The 18,755-nt window shown below is 45.9% G+C and overlaps 1 protein-coding gene across 1 annotated transcript in view; it reads right to left on the bottom strand.

Annotated features, from left to right (window-relative positions):
* ATP2B2 (ATPase plasma membrane Ca2+ transporting 2) overlaps positions 1-18,755 on the bottom strand; it is a gene marked incomplete in the record, with an annotated part of 240,335 nt that overhangs the window by 92,887 nt on the left and 128,693 nt on the right. The window contains 4 exon segments of the mRNA XM_077451567.1: positions 6,007-6,039; positions 6,314-6,439; positions 10,137-10,262; positions 10,370-10,627. Coding sequence (XP_077307693.1) covers positions 6,007-6,039; positions 6,314-6,439; positions 10,137-10,262; positions 10,370-10,627 — 543 coding nt within the window.

An 18,755-nucleotide genomic window follows, 5' to 3' on the forward strand; every position in this document is an offset into this window, starting at 1 on the left:
GTGTGCGCTCCATCAGACTGTTTCCGTCGGAATATCCGACGGACCAAGTTTTCCAGCTGGGCTATAAAATTTTCCGACAACATGATCCGATTGGACTTTGTCCAATTGTGTGTAGAGAATTCCGATCGGACAAAGTGCCACGCATGCTCAGATCAAATTCCTACACCAAAGCTATTGGCTACTAGCCTGAACGTAGTCCCGTCGTAACGAAATAACGTCATCACGTTCTGCACGATCGGATTTTCCGACAACTTTGTCCGACCGCGTGTATGCAACAGTTTCGGACAAAATCCGTCGGACAAAAAATCTGACGGATTGGGTTGTCCGAATCTCCAACCGTGTGTACAAGGGCTAAGAATTCCAACCAAGCCCCAGGTACTGGTTATAATAAGAAAAGTTCTAACACTCCAGCGCTCAAACAGTTGTATATTCGATGGTGTCTCAACCCGTAATGCTCCGTCCGATGCTGCCCTCCTCAGATGGGGAATCTCTAAATATTCACAAACATGAGAAGGAACAAGCGCGTCAAACACAACCCCAGCCATAGGTGTTATGTCATCTAACCATGTATGCTGTGGTTGGAGAAATAATGCATTTCGAGAGACGTGCCTCCTTCTTCAGAGCTAAACCAACCTGGTTCCAACCTGTGGTATTGTACCATATACAAAAAAAAAAAAACAGACTGGAAGGAACCCATAAAGGTGGTTACTCCATGGGTCAGGCGGTACCGACAGACATTCTCTCTATTTACCAATTACTAAATACCATTAAGTAACCACCTTTTCGAGTTTCTTCCAGCCCGGGTATTTGTATATGCCTTGTTTGGGTTACTTGGGTCACATGGACCGACTTTGGTGAGTTAGTGGACATGGGCTATGGGACGGGGTTTCATTACTACTTTACCTTATTACCAAGTTTATTTCTGGAGAAGTCCTTCAGTTTTTTTTACAGGGCCTTCAAAAAGTATTCATAACCCTTGAAATTTTCCACATTTTGTCATGTTATGACCGAAAACTTTAATGTATTTTATTGGGATTTTATGTGATAGAGCAACACAAAGTGGCACATAGTTGTGAAGTGGAAGGAAATTGATAAATGCTTTTCCAAATTTTTTACAAATAAATACGTGAAAAGTGTGGCGTGCATTTGTAATCCCCCCCCCCCCCCCCCCCGAGTCAATACTTTGTAGAACCACCTTTCGCTGCAATTACAGCTGTAAGTCTTTTTTTGGGGGTGTCTACCAGCTTTGCACATCTAGAGAGGGCCATTTTTGCCCATTCTTCTTTCCAAATATCTCAACCTCTGTCAGATTGGATGGAAAACGTCTGTGATCAGCAATTTTCAAGTCTTGCCACAGATTCTCAATTGTATTTAGGTCTGGACTTTCACTAGGGCATTCTAACACATGAAAATGCTTTGATCAAAAACCATTCCATTGTAGCTCTGGCTGTATGTTGAGGGTTGTTGTCCTGCTGCAAGTGTTTTGCAGACTTCTTGCAGCAGGACAACAGGTTGCAGGTTTTCTTCTAAGATTGTCCTGTATTTGGCTCCATCAATCTTCCCATCAACTCTGACCAGCTTCCCTGTCCCTGCTGAAGAAAAGCATCCCCACCACATGATGCTGCCACCACCATGTTTCACAGATGGTGTGTTCAGGGTGATGTGCAGTGTTAGTTTTCTGCCACACATAGCATTTTTCTTTTAGGCCAGAAAGTTCAATTTTTGTCTCATCTGACCAGATCACCTTCTCCCACATGTTTGCTGTGTCCTCCACATGGCTTCTCACAAACTGCAAACAGGACTTCTTATGACTTTCTTTCTCCAATGTCTTTCTTCTTGTCACTCTTCCATAAAGGGCAGATTTGTGGAGAGACGACTAATAGTTGTCCTGTGGACAGATTCTCCCCCCTGAGCTGTGGATCTCTGCAGCTCCTCCAGAGTTACCATGGGCCTCTTGGCTCTTCTCTCTCTTGAATGCTCTCCTTGCCCAGCCGGTCAGTTTAGGTGGACGGCCATGTCTTGGTAGGTTTGCAGTTGTGCCCATACTCTTTCCATTTTTGGATGATGGATTGAACAGAGCTCCGTGAGATGTTCAAAGCTTGGGATACTTTTTCCTAAACTAACCCTGCTTTACACTTCTCCAGAACTTTATCCCTGACCTGTCTTGGCCTTCATGATGTTTTTTGTTCACTAAGGTACTCTTATGCCCCGTACACACGAGCGGACTTTTCAACATCCAAAGTCCGAAGGACCGAGTCCGTCAGACTATCCGATCGTGTGTGGGCTGCAACGGACTTTTGATTCGCCAAAGTCTGACGGACTTTAGAAATGAAGCATGCTTCAAATTTTCCCGAAGGAACTCCGCCGGACCCGGTCCCCTTCGAAAACTCCGCTCGTGTGTGTGCTACTCCGACGGACTAAAACCGACGCTAGGGCAGCTATTGGCTACTGGCTATGAACTTCCTTATTCGAGTCGGGTCGTACGTCATCACGTTCGAATCCGTCGGAGTTTAGTGTGATGGTGTGTGGCCAAGTCCGTTCGGCCGAAAAGTCTGTCAGAACTCCGTCGGAACTCCGGCGGAACTCCTTTGGAAGTCTGTCGGACATAAGTCCTCTCGTGTGTACGGGGCATAAGGGCCGGTTCACACTGCGGGCGATGCGAGGCGACACCGACTTGCCTCGCCGCGACCGGCCGCGACCTCAGCGGCGACTTGCAAATGACTTCTGTATAGAAGTCAATGCAAGTCGCCCCGAGGTCGCCCAAAAGTAGTACAGTAACCTTTTATTCTGAGTCGGAGCGACTCGAGTTGCTCCTCTCAGAACGGTTCCATTGTACCGAACGGGGGGCGACTTGTCAGATTGCGGCGAGGCAAGTCGTGTCGCCTCGCATCGCCTGCAGTGTGAACCGGCCCTAACAGACCTCTGAGGGCTTCACAGAACAGCTGTATTTATACTGAGATTAAATTGCACACAGATGGACTCTATTTACTAATTAGGTGACTTTTGAAGGCAATTGTTTACACTAGATTTTAGTCAGGGGCATCAGCGTAAAGGGGGCTGATAACAAATACACGCCACACTTTTCCAGTTTTTATTTCTAAAAAAAAAATTGAAAAACATTTATCGTTTTCCTTCCACTTCACAATTATGTGCCACTTAGTGTTGGTCTTTCACATAAAATCCCCAAAAAATGAATTTACGTGTTTTCTGTATCGTGACAAAATGTGGAATATTTCAAGAAGTGTGAATACTTTTTCAAGGCACTTTATGCATTTTTGTATTCTATGAAATTGTACCTGGTTGGTTTAGCTCTGAAGAAGGAGGCATGTCCCCCGAAACGTGTTAGCCTTCACAGCATACATGGTTAGATGACATTGCCTATTGCTGGAGTTGTGTTTGATGTGCTTGTTCCTTCTCATGTTTGTGAGTATGTTTTTGGCCTTTGAACCTAATAAACACTGGCGGTGTTAATGCACTTGGCGTTTTGCTGCCTCCTGTGGGTTTTCACTGGTTAGGATAAGTTAACACTATCTTCAGTTTTTTTGAACTGAGTCTTAGTGCTGGTTGTTCTATGAAATATATTCAGTTTTGCAGTTAGGTACATCCACATGAGATGCAGTCAAGACATTTCCGGAGAATGTGATTCGCACAGAAGTCGCACCGCATTCCTGTGCAAACCACATATGATTCCGTGCAGTGTGATTTGAGGCCATTATTTTGTATGGCTAAAATCGCAACGCATCCACACAAAAAAGATGCAGACTTTTGCCTTTTACCTTTTTTTTTTTTTTTTTTTTTTTGCCATACTGGAATCAGATCACATGGGTGTTTATACCCATGGTATAAAAATGCGATATGGGAAATGCATCGATTCCTGTGCCTTTGCGCATTGCATCACTTTAAAATGGGGCTAAATCCTACACTGCACATCAGCCATTCTGATAAGCCATGAATGTAATAAAAGCAAAGCTAGACTATTCTGACCTCCCCACTTACAGTATACACTAAATTGCCAAAAGTATTTGGACACCTACCTTTACACGCACATGAACTTTAATGGCATCCCAGTCTTGGTCCGTAGGGCTCAATATTGAGTTGGCCCGCCCTCTGCAGCTATAAAAGCTTTAACTCTTCTGAGAAGGCCGTCCACAAGGTTTAGGAGATGTGTCTATGGGAATGTATGACCATTCTTCCAGAGGTGCATTTGTGAGGTCAGGCACTGATGTTGGACGACACAGTGTCCGCTCAAATTCATCCCAAAGGTGATCTATTGGGTTGAGGTCAGGACTCTCTGCAGGCCAGTCAAGTTCCTCCACCCCAAAATCGCTCATCCATGTCTTTATAGACCTTGCTTTGTCGACTGGTCCAAATCATTTGGTGGGGGGGGGGATTATGGTGTGGGGGGTTGTTTTTGAAGTGTTGGGCTTGGCCCCTTTAGTTCCAGTGAAGGGAACTCTTAAGGTGTCGGCATACCAAGACATTTTGGACAATTTCATGCTCCCAACTTTGTCGGAACAGTTTGGGGATGGCCTTTTCTTGTTCCAACATGACTGCACACCAGTTAACAAAGCAAGGTCCATAAAGACACGGATAAGCGAGTTTGGGGTGGAGGAACTTGACTGGTCTGCACAAAGTCCTGACCTCAACCCGAAAAAACAACTTTGGGATGATTTAGAGCGGAGACTGCAAGCCGGACCTTCTCTACAAACATCAGTGCCTGACCTCACAAATGCTCTTCTGGAAGAATGGTCAGACATTCCCATAGACACATCTCCTAAACCTTGTGGACGGCCTTCCCAGAAGAGTTGAAGCTGTTATAGCTGCAAAGGGCGGGGCCAACTCAATATTGAACCCTACGGACTAAGACTGGGATGCCATTAAAGTTGATGTGCGTTTAAAGTGATTGTAAACCCTTACAACACACTTTGACCTACAGGTAAGCCTAGATCACTGATGGCGAACCTTGGCACCCCAGATGTTTTGGAACTACATTTCCCATGACGCTCAACTATAATGCAGAGTGCATGAGCATCATGGGAAATGTAGTTCCAAAACATCTGGGGTGCCGAGGTTCGCCATCACTGGCCTAGATTAAGGCTTACATGTAGGTCCAAGAAATATCTCCTAAACCTACACGGTTTAGGAGATATTTGCCGAAAGACAGGCACCGCTGTCTACGGCGCATGCTGAGCACACTGAGCGCGGCACCCGTCAACGGCGATATGCTGCGCGTGGCGGCTCCCGTGCGCATGCGCGGGAGTGACGCCACGCGGCTTCGCCGAATGACAGCGGTGGAGCGGCGAGACCCACTGAGAAGATCGATGCGCGGACTACAGGGGACAGCGGTGACTTCGCTGGCTCCTGTGTATGGTAAGTGACACATAATGGGCTACTATGCGATGCACAGTAGTCCATTATGCTTTACCTTTGCAGGGAATGAAACAGGAAGTAAACCCATCAGGGTTTACTTCCTCTTTAATACAGCAATCAATGCTATAGAAAGCATTGATTACTGTAAAAATTTCATTGGCAGTGAATGGGTGAACACTAGGGGGCAATCAAGGGGTTAATGTGTTCCCTAGTCTGTGTTCTAACTGAAGGGGGGGGGGACTGTGCAGGGGAGAGGACAAATCACTGTTCATACTCAGTGTCCCAATACTTTTGGAAATATAGTGTATATCTATATAGACCATTTTATATCTATAAAAGTATATTTATACTTTATTTTCTATTCCCTCACCACATACAGTACTTGTTTATATCCAGATGGTGTACAGTATATATCTATACACACTATTTTCTAATTCCTCCCCACGTACAGTATATATAAGAACACTACTTTCTGTTGGGGAATGATGGACCTCACCACAAACAGTATACGCTACTTTATATCCATATTCACTATTTCTATCTATAGAAATATCTATATACACTATTTTCTATTTCCTCCTTTGCACACGTTGACTTTTTGTCTACAGAACGGGGGGAAATTCGGTGTACATATACCTGGTAGACTGGCTCCATCCTGATTTTTCTTTCCTGTGTGATGATGACGAAAACAAAACAAGAGGGAGATGTTAACCATGCAGAGATGTTTCATGGGAATCAGCGGGGACATTATGGTTGCACAATAAGAAAATAAAATGGGTTTATGATGACTTGCAGACCCTTCCTCATCTACCTCCACATCGGTTTCTACAGGTTGCTACCAACAGACTGAAGACGAGTGTTCTACACAGGACAACAAACACACGTGGCGCGACATGACCGCACTAGGCAGTGCCGGAGCCCGACCTAGGTATGGACCACTGACCTTTCTTGTCCTTCTTTTCATCCTCCATTTCACTTGCCCCCAACAAGGTGAAAATGATTCCAGTTTGAGAATTGACACCGACAGCTGTTACAAGCATTCTTCCGGAGCCTTCCATCACATGAGTCCCTAGGCAGAAGGATGGGATAGGTAGGTAAAGACAACATAGAAGTCTTGTATGTGAGGACAGTACGGACGTGAGCAAGGTGCGGCGTGGTGTGGCGGGCAGTAAAACACACAGAGTCCAAAATAGGCAAGAGCAATATATAGTTACATAGTTAGGTTGAAAAAAAAGACACAAGTCCATCTAGTTCAACCATAAAAAAATAAATAAATAAATAAATAAAATAAAAAATATCATACAATCCCATATACCCAATCCTATATCCACAGTTGATCCAGAGGAAGGCAAAAAAAAAAACCCCAGAAGAGTAGGATCCAATTTGCTACAGCAGGGGGAAAAAAAACCCTTCCTGATCCCAGAGAGGCAATCGGATTTTCCCTGGATCAATTTTACCTATAAATGTTAGTATCCAGTTATATAGCACCCAATATATTGTAGAAAGTTTCAACTCAGTGCAACTAGGCCCGATGGGAAGGCACGAACTTTCAGAGCCACTTATGAACTGTCACAGCGGTCTGTAGGCCTGGAAGATGCCAACAGTGTCTGCAATGAGAAGCAGAACTCGGCCTGGCCGGTCCACACCCATAGAGGGAGCAGTGGCGTAACTAGAACCTTCAGGGCCCCGATGCAAGAAACCATGAAGGGCCCCCCTGAACCCCAGCCAGGTCCCTTCCCTCCGAGTCCGGCGGTGTAACTCCAGGGCATGGTCACAGGTATGACCTTTGTGAGCCCTGTAGTTCCACCACTGGTATCAGTAGTTTTTTAAAATTTTTTTTTTAATTTTTAGGTGCCCCATTGGCCCCCTGCATCACAGGGTCCAGTTGTGGTCGCGACTGCTGCACCCCCTATAGTTACGCCCCTGAGAGGGAGACTTCTTGAAGGGAGGTAGGTGTAGTCCTTGCACTGTCTCACCTCTTCAGGAACATTTCCCTATCTCTGAGCACTTTCCCTCTCATACGGTAACCAAAATGCATGCCAAACTCAGGGGCCAGTGTCTTAAATAAACACTGCCCTGACCCAAGATGGCCGCTGAGGTCACCATGCCTCTCGAATTTCTGAGATGGGAATTAGAGACACCTATTAACAAAAGTATGTAGGCATAGGACACATCCCCTGCCACTCCCCCCTTAATATATTGGCTTTTGGAAATTACAAATGCAGAAATTTAGACATTGGATGAAAGGTTTAGCAATGGGAAACACTTTTTGATAGATAAACAGTGCATTTTATATACAATTTTATACAGATCAGATTAAAATCAAGGATGAATGAGGAGGACAGAGGGACTTTGTTCTGAATGAGGGACAGTCCCTCGAAATCAGGGACAGTTGGGAGCTATGAGGTCACAAGGGCATCAGCGTCCAGACAGTAGGAAGTCATAGAGGAAACACGTTCCTCGCGACTTTCTTCCCCCTCCTGCATTGCCACTTCAGTCAAGTGCCACCTACAGTGGGGAGTACAAACTGCAGCTGCCTACACGGGGACTGTGTGTCTGTACAGAAAGACAGTATAGAAGTCAGGTGACCAGATACACTGAATCATTTGTAAAATCTTTAGTAAGATATGAGGACGCTAAAGTTATCTGGCACAGATTTTTAGTAATGGAGGGCAGCACAGCAACGTATTGGCTAGCAGATCAGCCTTGGAGCAGTGCCTTAGTTGGAAACCAAACCCGGACTATCTGCATGGAGTTTCCATGTTCTCATTGTGCGTGCATGGATGCCCTCCCGCTACCACGATTTCCTCCCACATTCCAAAGACACGTTGGTAGGCTAATTGGCTCCTGTCTAAATTGGTTCTAGTTTGTGTGTATGTGATATAGGGACATTAGATTGTAAGCTCCTTGAGGGCAGGGACTGATGTGAATGTACAGTATGTAAAGGGCTATGTAACTTGTTGGTGCTATAGAAACACCTGTAATTAGTAAACCTTTTCCAGGTTAGAACAGAACTAGACTATATTGAACTATATATGGACAAGTCGTACTCTATGCAGGGGCGGACTGACCATTTGGGCACTCGGGCACTGCCCGAGGGCCCCATGCCACTAAGAGGCCCCATCAGGGTTGCCAGCCTCAATAAAACCAGGGACAGTATGTAAAAATCTGTGTTTTTTTAAAAATCCTGAGATTATAGCTGCCCCGCCTCTCCAGTACCTTTTCAGTGTGTGTATGTGTATTCTGTGTGTGTATACTGTATGTGTGTGTGTATACTGTGTGGCCCCATAATTTATTGCCTGGGGGCCCCATAATCTCCTATTGCCCAGGGGTCCCATAATCTTCGCCTATTGCCCGAGGGCCCCATAATTTCCTATTGCCCGGGGGGCAGTCTGCCCCTGACTCCATGTTTTCCAACTTAAAGTGGCATCAACTTCAAAGTAGTTCATGCACTACTTTGGTCGTACTTTCATGCAACTTGAGAGCCATAGACTTCAATGTTAACCCTCAAAAGATGCAAGAAAGTTTTACCTGAACGTTTTACATGCAAAAGTTGTTCATTATCTTTGGTCGAAGCCAAAGTCGCATCCGAGTCACACCCATCCAAAGTTGCATCAACATTGCGTCGAGCTACTTTGGAGTCTTACGAGTGTTAATGGGGCCTTACAGTAGGCTGAAGACTATCATATATGTAGAATACATAGCTGGGATTTTCTTTCTGGTTGGGGACAGAAGACGAGACGATTCCACAGCCTTTATATAATAGGTGACCATGGGCGTCCGCAGGTAGGGGCAAGGGGGGTCAAGTGCCCCCCCCTGGAATCAGGGATCAGATCTTAAATTCAACACAGTTCCATTGCTATTGGAGTGCGGGCAGCCCACACCCATGTGCAACCCACCAGTGGGGTGACACCAACAAGGTTTTGTCAAGCCCCCTATCAGTGTAGTGTGACTGCGGGCTCTTTTCCCTGCTCAGCCCAGCAGAGAACTCGACGGCGCTGTGACAGGAGAAAGGCGAGCTGCGGGCTATCAGAGGTTTCCCCTGATTGCCCCCCCTTCTCCTGTCTGGGAGAAGAGATGACGGCTCTCACCAGGTTCCCCTCGCAGCTTCCTGCCCATGCCGTTCCTTCCCTGTTGGCCATAACTGAGGGCCAATCAAAGGACACTAGGAGAGGAGAGCATCATGGGACATGTAATCCCAAAGATTGGCAGCCCCATTTTCCACGGGGAGGAGGCTACAACTTGATCAAGAGAGAGATTTAGAGACTGCAACCTGGAAAAAAGCTGAGGGAGAGAGTGCTACAGGAAAAAGGACGAGGAGTGTGCTTGGTAGAAGCCAGAGAGAGAGCCACGCTGCCCAGCACCACCAGAGAGAGAGCTACACTGCCCCGTGCAAACAGTTAGAGCCATGCTGTCCAGCGCCACCAGAGAGAGAAAGACCGGGCCACTGCCAGAGTACAGACATGCTAGACTACTGGCCAGAGTCGCCCCCGGAGAACCCAGAGTGAGCGATCGTCCAGCCGGAGGGATCACTGCTGTAGTTTGGCTGGGTCTGGTAAGAGGTTCTGTTGACTATTATGCATTACTTATCCTAGGGATTGTACTACGTCTGCAGCCTCTGACCACGATAATGTGATAATGACATTGTCGAAAATGGGTGACCCTAAAATTATGCCCCCCCCCCCCCCTGAAAAAAGTTCTGCGGACGCCCATGTAGGTGACCTGTGTATACATATTCTGCCTATGGACAAGAAGCATGCCCTTACCTGACAGCAGCATTGGATCTTTATCTACAGCTTTGCGGACCTGATCAGACTCTCCCGTTAAGGAACTTTCGTCAATTTTCAGCTCATTTCCCTGTATGAACAATCCATCCGCTGGAAGAAGGTCACCTGGGGTTGAAAATAGAAGACAGCAATGTCTTAAGAGAGTCACTGCTTCTGCTTACCTTAGAGTATCGCGTCTACGAGATGCCAATATTTTCAGTGGTAGAACGTACCATACTTAACCTGTGCTATGTCCCCAACTACAAGTTCAGCCACCGGGATCTGAATGACTTGGCTTCCGCGGACCACAGTAAACTTCTGTTCCTGTTCAATGCGGCTCTGGAGGCCTCGGAATTGTTTCTCTTTGCTCCAGTCATTGAAGGCAGTGACTAATACAACACAGACCACAGATAAGAGGATAGCAGCGCCCTCAATCCAACCTGCTTCTGCTTCACCCTCATCTTCAGCCCCAGCCGCCCCTCCACCACAACCTGCAAGAAGCAGAAAACTTTCATGAAGGCTTACTCTACCCAGTTGACTTCTGCAATTTGATGACAGATAGACGTTCTAATCACAAACCTGCTCGCAAAATATACATCTCTGAATCCGGTTTATAAACCCAGATGTATGTATGACCTTTTTCTTGACCAACATATGTGAAAACTTCTAAAAGAATGTATAATCATCTCATCATGGGTCAGCTTGCTGTTATTTGCTTTAAATTACAGAAATATTTTCATTACGATGTGATATTATTATATAAAATAAGAAATTTGTACTCACCATAAAATCTTTTGACAGAGTTCATTGAGGGAGAGAGGATATACAGATATTTGGGTTACACTGACACCTACAGGAGGATTTGGACACTGGCAATCTAAAGCCCCTGTTGATGACCGCTTGTGTCGAAACGTGTTGGGTAGCATTACTTGCACCCCATATTGCTTTTTTCTTATACAATTTTCTTTTGTGATCACTTTTTATATTTGTACAATATGTATATTTTTAATAAAACCAACTGTTTTTTTTTTACCTACACCATCCGGAGCTCTCTTTTTTTCTTTTTCCTGTTATATGCCACCTTCACGAGCCCTTCTTTGAAATTTGAACACATTGGGCCCTCGGGATATCACCACTCTCAAAAGTGAGAAAAACACCGGTCGGCAAGCACCTCTATCCGGGACTAAGGACACCCATAGGAGGATTTTACATCAAGACTCAGTCCACTGGAAGTTGGGATACACCTTAGACCCACTGTCGTAGAGCATGCGGGTCCAACATTTCTGGTAAGAGTACCTACCTTACATCTATAGAGTGTTGCAGAGATTGCTACAGACAAATAGATTGCTGTCGTTGGTGTCCGTACTGTCCTGGCTGATACGAGAAGATTGGCCACATAAGGAGACTTGATAATAGTTTGCCCACACAGGATTCAAGTTATGTGACCCCACTGTTACCATACTATTTAGGCACTGACGTTACACTGCACCAATTATCGCACTTCGTTTATGATGTCGTTTACACTTATCTTATAATAAGTTTAAAATTTTTCTCTGTTTTTTAAACGCAGGTTGTTTATACTTACTAAGCCCTTGTACACACGGTCGGAGAATCTGTCGGGAATGTGTCCTATCGGACCGTGTCGTCGGATAATCCGACTGTGTGTGGTATGCATCGGACTGTTTCCGTCGGAATATCCGTCGGACCAAATTTTCAAACTTGCTGGGAAATATTTTCCGACAAACTGCTCCGATCGGACATACTCCGATCATGTGTAGAGAATTCCGATCGGACAAAGTGCCACACATGCTCAGATCAAATTCCTACATCAAAGCTATTGGCTACTAGCCTAAATGTAGTCCCATCGTAACGAAATTACGTCATCACGTTCTGAAAGATCGGATTTTTCGACAACTTTGTCCGACCGTGTGTATGCAACAGTTTCGGACAAGATCCGACGGACAAAATCTGACGGATTTGGTTGGCGAAATGTCCAACAGTGTGTACAGGGGCTTACAGCCTTTAAGGGATTCCATACTAGTAACAGCAATACTAGATCCTACAGGCTGTACTCCTATTTTGAAGGTGGCAAGCTCCCCATCAATAAGAGCCAAAATGATCTCTCCAGGCCTGGGAGTTACGGCAGATGCTATGTTACGGCACAGCGGACACTTTCCGATGGGGGACTGTATATGATAGGACACCGGAAAGACAAATTCCAGGCTAGACCCTCAAGTTCAGTCCAAATTCTGACCCCACCATCTGAATGTCGCAGCTGAAATCCAGACTCATCAGACCAGGCAACGTTTTTTCCAATCTTCTATTGTCCAATTTTGGTGATCCTGTGCCAATTGTAGCCTCAGTTTCCTGTTCTTAGCTGACAAGAGTGGCACCCGGTGTGGTCTTCTGCTGCATCAAGGTTTGATGTTTTGTGCATTCAGAGGTGGTATTCTGCATACCTTGGTTGTAACAAGTGGTTCATTGAGTTACTGTTCTCTTTCTATTATCTGGAGCCAGTCTGCTCATTCTCCTCTGACCTCTGACATCAACAAGGCATTTTCATCCACACAACTGCCGCTCACTGGATATTTTCTCTTTTTCCCACCATTCTCTGTAAAACCCGAGAGATGGTTGTGTGTGAAAATCCCAGAAATACTCAGACCGGCCCGTCTGCCACCAACAACCATGCCAACGTTCAAAGGCACTTTAATCTCCTTTCTTCCCCCCATTCTGATGCTCAGTTTGAACTTCAGCAATTTATCTTCATCATGTCTAGATGCCAAAATGTATTGAGTTGCTGCCATGTGATTGGCTAATTAGCAATTTGTGTTACCAAGCACTTGGACAGGTGTACCTAATAACGTGGCTGGTGAGCGTATGTTGCTTTTCTATCTCCTAAGGAAGAATAGACTTGGGTTCCATCAAATCCAGATCTCCCTCTATTGGCTGATCCACGAAATATATTTTTTAAAAATACAATGGTTAAACCTGAAAATGAAATTTAAATGACTTTATGGAAGACAAAGTAAAAACACAAAATCAGCTTTTATTATTTTTTATTATTAAATATTCCCCTTTTACATTGATTTGCATTCAAGCCAAGTCCTTTTGTACCCAATACCAGCACAAAGTGAGGCTCCGATATTGGTGATCTGACATTGTGATACTACTGGCTAGGCCAACTCTCTCGCATTTTCTCCCAAGGTCAGGTGACAAAGCTCTGTTGGATGTACCCAGGACAGAAAATTGGTGGACTGATCACACAATGACTGTACAGATGCCAGCCTATTATATTATAGAAGCACCTGTTATGATACAATACACATAAGAGACAGCTGAAATGATTATGAGCATTGATCTGGAATGTTCTGACCACTTCTAATCTTCTAGTCCAGGTTCTGCAGGTTCTACTACCACATTTTCCGGGGTACATTTAGACCATCACAGCGTGATACAATGGAAAAGCAACAACCCATTTCTCCTCTGTTTCCTTAGGTAGGAGTAGTTTGGTAGATTGAGAAGAAATACATATGGGAGAAAAATGTAATCAATAATATCTCACTACTAGAGGCATCATCCCTACGCTAATGTACCAAGACTAACCAATCCCAAAAATGGGACTTTAAAGAGGAAGTAAACCCCTTCAAACCACTTTGACCTACAGGTAAGCCTAGATTAAGGCTTACCTGTAGGTCCAAGCAATATCTCCTAAACCTATATGGTTTAGGAGATATTTGCCCGAAAATGGGCACCGCTGTCTACGGCGCATGCGCCGTAGACAGCGGCGCGCAGGCGCACTAAATGCGGCAAGTCCAAGAATGGATTTGCCTAATTTGTCGACTCCCGTGCACATGCGCGGGAGTGACGTCATTGCGGCTTCGCCGAATGGCAGCGGCGGAGCTGCGAGACGCGACTCCCGTGCGCATGCGCGGGAGTGACGTCATCGCGGCTTCGCCGCTGTCATTGGTCGGAGCTGCGAGACGCCACCAGCAAGATGGATGCGGCGGACTACAGGGATCAGCGGCGACTTCGCTGGCTCCTGTGTCAGGTAAGTGACACATAATGGACTACTATGCGATGTGATGCGATGCGATGCATAGTAGTCCATTATGCTTTACCTTTGCAGGGAAAAAAAGAGGAAGTAAACCCATCAGGGTTTACTTCCTCTTTAAATATGCTTCAAGTGGTCAACAACAATATTGTATGTATGACATAAAAGAAAGTTTTTATTACAACATATTTATTACACCAAGTTTTAAAATATTAGACCATTTTGAAAAAAAAAAACCATCTCATAATAACTTGCAAATCCAGAGGTCATGCCAAAAACCAATCTGATCAATAAATGTATTATTGTGAATTATCGCAATTTATTTGGGTTTTTCCCCTTCCCCTGGAGGATAGGTTCTAATATAGCTAGTCAATCATGTTCTTTTGATTTGATTATTAATTGATGTATAATTGTTTGCATAAATATGATTTTCAACTTTGTTTTAATTGTACATGGGAACATTCGAGGTCTAAGGTCCTGAAGAAGTGGGTGATCCCACGAAATGCGTCGACCTTTGCATACTGATCTCACTGCCAACCTCCTAGAACAGTGGTGTCCAAACTGCCACCCTGGGGCTGGATATGGTCATTTCCTTGCCTTTATCTGGCCCTTGGGGCACTATCCCATCCACTGAAACCAACAATAGGGCATAATTCCTCCCACTCACACCAACGATGGGACACAATTCCTTACACTGATACCAACGATAGGACACTATTCCTCCCACTGACATAAATGAAAGGGCACAATTCCTTCCACAGACAACAACGATGGGGCATGATTCCTTTTATTGGCACTAACGATGGGGCACTAGTTCTCTCACAGACATCAATGATGAGGCACAATTCCTTTTATTGGCACCAACGATGAGGCACTAGTTCTCCCACTGACACCAACGATAGGGCACAATTCCTCCCACAGACACCAACCATGAGGCACAATTCCTTTTATTGGCACCAACGATGGGGCACTAGTTCTCCCACTAACACCAACGATGGGGCAGCACCATTCCTCCCACAGACACTAACGATGGGGCACAATTTCTCCCACATACACCAACGTTGGGGCACAATTCCTTTTATTGGCACCGGCGATGGGGTACTAGTTCTCCCAAAGACACCAACGATGAAGCACAATTCCTTTTATTGGCACCAACGATGGGGCACTAGTTCTCCCACTGACACCAACGATGGGAAACAATTCCTCCCACAGACACCGATGAGGCACAATTCCTTTTATTGGCACCAACAATGGGACACTAGTCCTCCCACTGACACCAAATATAGGGCATTGTTTACTCCAACTGGACATCGGGACATTTTCTACTCCCACCGCCCCTAGTCCAGCCTTCCTAAAGTCTGAAGGACAGTAAACTGGCCCATTGTTTAGAACGTTTACCAAGCAACTGATACCAACGATGGGACACAATTCCTTACACTGATACCAACGATAGGACACTATTCCTCCCACTGACATAAATGAAAGGGCACAATTCCTTCCACAGGCAACAACGATGGGGCACAATTCCTTTTATTGGCACCAACGATGGGGCACTACTTCTCCCACTGACACCAACGATAGGGCACAATTCCTCCCACAGACACCAACAATGAGGCACAAATCCTTTTATTGGCACCAACGATGGGGCACTAGTTCTCCCACTGATACCAACGATGGGGCAGCACAATTCCTCCCACAGACACCAACGATGGGGCACAATTCCTCCCACATACATCAACGATGGGGCACAATTCCTTTTATTGGCACCAACGATGGGGCACTAGTTCTCCCACTGACACCAACGATAGGGCATAATTCCTCCCACAGACACCAACAATGAGGCACAAATCCTTTTATTGGCACCAACGATGGGGCACTAGTTCTCCCACTAACACCAACGATGGGGCAGCACAATTCCTCCCACAGACACCAACGATGGGGCACAATTCCTCCCACATACATCAACGATGGGGCACAATTCCTTTTATTGGCACCAACGATGGGGCACTAGTTCTCCCACTGACACCAACGATAGGGCACAATTCCTCCCACAGACACCAACAATGAGGCACAAATCCTTTTATTGGCACCAACGATGGGGCACTAGTTCTCCCACTGACACCAACGATGGGGCAGCACAATTCCTCCCACAGACACCAACGATGGGGCACAATTCCTCCCACATACATCAACGATGGGGCACAATTCCTTTTATTGGCACCAGCGATGGGACACTAGTTCTCCCAAAGGCACCAATGATGAGGCACAATTTCTTTTATTGGCACCAACGATGGGGCACTAGTCCTCCCACTGACACCAAATATAGGGCATTGTTTACTCCAACCGGATATCAGGACATTTTCTACTCCCACCGCCCCTAGTCCAGCCCTCCTGAAGTCTGAAGGACAGTAAACTGGCCCATTGTTTAGAACGTTTGTAGACCCCTGTCCTAGAACATTGGGTCAAGATGGTTTTTGTCATGACCTCTGGATGATGTGCAAGCAATTATGAGATTTTTATTTCAAAATGATCTATTTTTAATGTTGGCGTGATAACTTTTTTATATATCATGCAATATTGTCGTTGTTCACTTGAGACATATTTAAAGTCCCATTTTTAGAATGATTAGTCTTGGTAGTTTGGCAGATGATTGCCAGACTAGTCCCTTTCCGGGGTAAAATGACCCCAAGCCATTGCGCAACCCTCTCCCTCTGGGTGGGCAGGTAATTGTCAGTGCAGCTCTGATGCCAAAAAATATAGGGCAGAAGGGCACCACCACACGGGGCCTGCAGTAAGATAAGCACTCTTCCCCCCAGAGAATCCCCTCCCGAAAAAACACCACCTTCCGTTTCTTAGAAAGGATCCTTCATGTGTGGACACGGCATACTTCATGCTTAGCGATTCTCCAATGTAAATCTTCTTTACAAGGCAATTTTGAGGATTTCATGCTCGGCGGTGCTGGATACCCCTAATTTGTGAATTAGTAACTCAAACAGGATTTTACAGCCAACACTGGAAATAATTTGCACTTGCTCCCATTTGCAGGAGAGGCAGCAATTACAAAGATTAAAGTCTTTATTCAGAACTAGATTGCAGAAGAGATGGCAAATGCCCAAACACAAAACTTGCATGTAGATGCTCGTTATAACAGCAGTAGCAATCATTTAATGATAGGACATGGGGAGGTGTTCACCCCATCAGAGCACAATGAGCTTTCTGCTCTTCATCTCCCTATATACAGTATACAGTGAGCAGAGCTGGTGCAAGGATTTTTGACACCCTAGGTGAAACCTCATTTTGCTGCCCCCCCCCCCCCCCGCGGCTCCACCTCTGACTCCACCCCCTTTGCCCTGCCCATGTATACCCCACCTTTTTAAGGAAGCACCCATCAAATGCAACCTCACCAGCGCCCATCAAATGCAGTCTCACCAGCGCCCATCAAATGCAGTCTCACCAGCGCCCATCAAATGCAGTCTCACCAGCGCCCATCAATGAGGGTTTGCTTGCTTCCATTCCTCCGCTGCTCCTCTAAAACTATGTGCAAATGGAGTGGGTCGGCTGCCTGCTAATGCTGAAACTTAAGTTGCTTGCTGCAGAGAGAAGAGAGTAGGAACACCAGTGGCTGGGCGCCCTAGGCAGCAGTGCGCCCTAGGCGGCTGCCTAGTTTGCCCGGTGGTAGCACCGGCCCCGACAGTGAGGTATCCAGGCAAGACCATTGTCCATGGAGCTTAGCTGCTGGTGTCATCTCTAAACGATGGACACTGCTCCAGGCAGTTGGGGGATTCTTTCATGTTCTCATCTGAAGTTGGCCATCATCATTTGGTTTCTTATATCCAGTGCTGCAACAAGGTCATCTAAAGCCCATGGCGAACATGCCAAATTGCCCCCCCTCCAAGATGTATGAGCATCGTGTGTTAGCAAACCCCCCCCCCCCCTAAAAAAAAATTGTGCACTAATCTGCATGCTTACCCCCGAAGAATACATTCCCCTCCTCCCAGGACAAATCTTTGCCCCATCCCCCCCAATCCCCCCTCCCAGCTCAAATACTCTCTCTCCCCAAATCCCCCACCCAAAAAATCACTCCTTTGTGCACAAACCCTCTATTCTCCCTCCAAGTACATGTCCTCTCCCCCCCCCACTTCAAATCTGCTATTCCCAGCATAACCCCCCCCACCAAATTTCCCCTTCTAGCACAAATCCCCTCTACCCTCTACCACATAACCTCTTATAGTGAGTGACTTGTAAAGAGATACCTATGCAAACTGAATCGCCTCAGGGTGCTTTCTTGCATGGTCCTTTACCCCGTAAGGTCCCGACATGCTTACAAACACATACAACATTGACATACACATACACAGGCCAATTTTTAGACAAGGTCTAATTAACCAACCAGCATGTCTTTGGAGAGTGGGAGGAAACCGGAGTACCTGGAGGAAACCCACACAGGCACAGGGAGAACATGCAAACTCCAGGCAGATGGTGTAGTGGTCGGGAATCGAACCAACGACCCTATAGCTGCTGGGTGAAAGTGCTAACCACTACACCACTGTGCTGCCCTTATAGCACAA

Source organism: Lithobates pipiens, unplaced genomic scaffold, assembly GCF_037356315.1.
Source record: "Lithobates pipiens isolate NorthernLeopardFrog02 unplaced genomic scaffold, aLitPip1_a1.2 Scaffold_23, whole genome shotgun sequence".
In the NCBI taxonomy this organism is placed as follows: domain Eukaryota; kingdom Metazoa; phylum Chordata; class Amphibia; order Anura; family Ranidae; genus Lithobates; species Lithobates pipiens.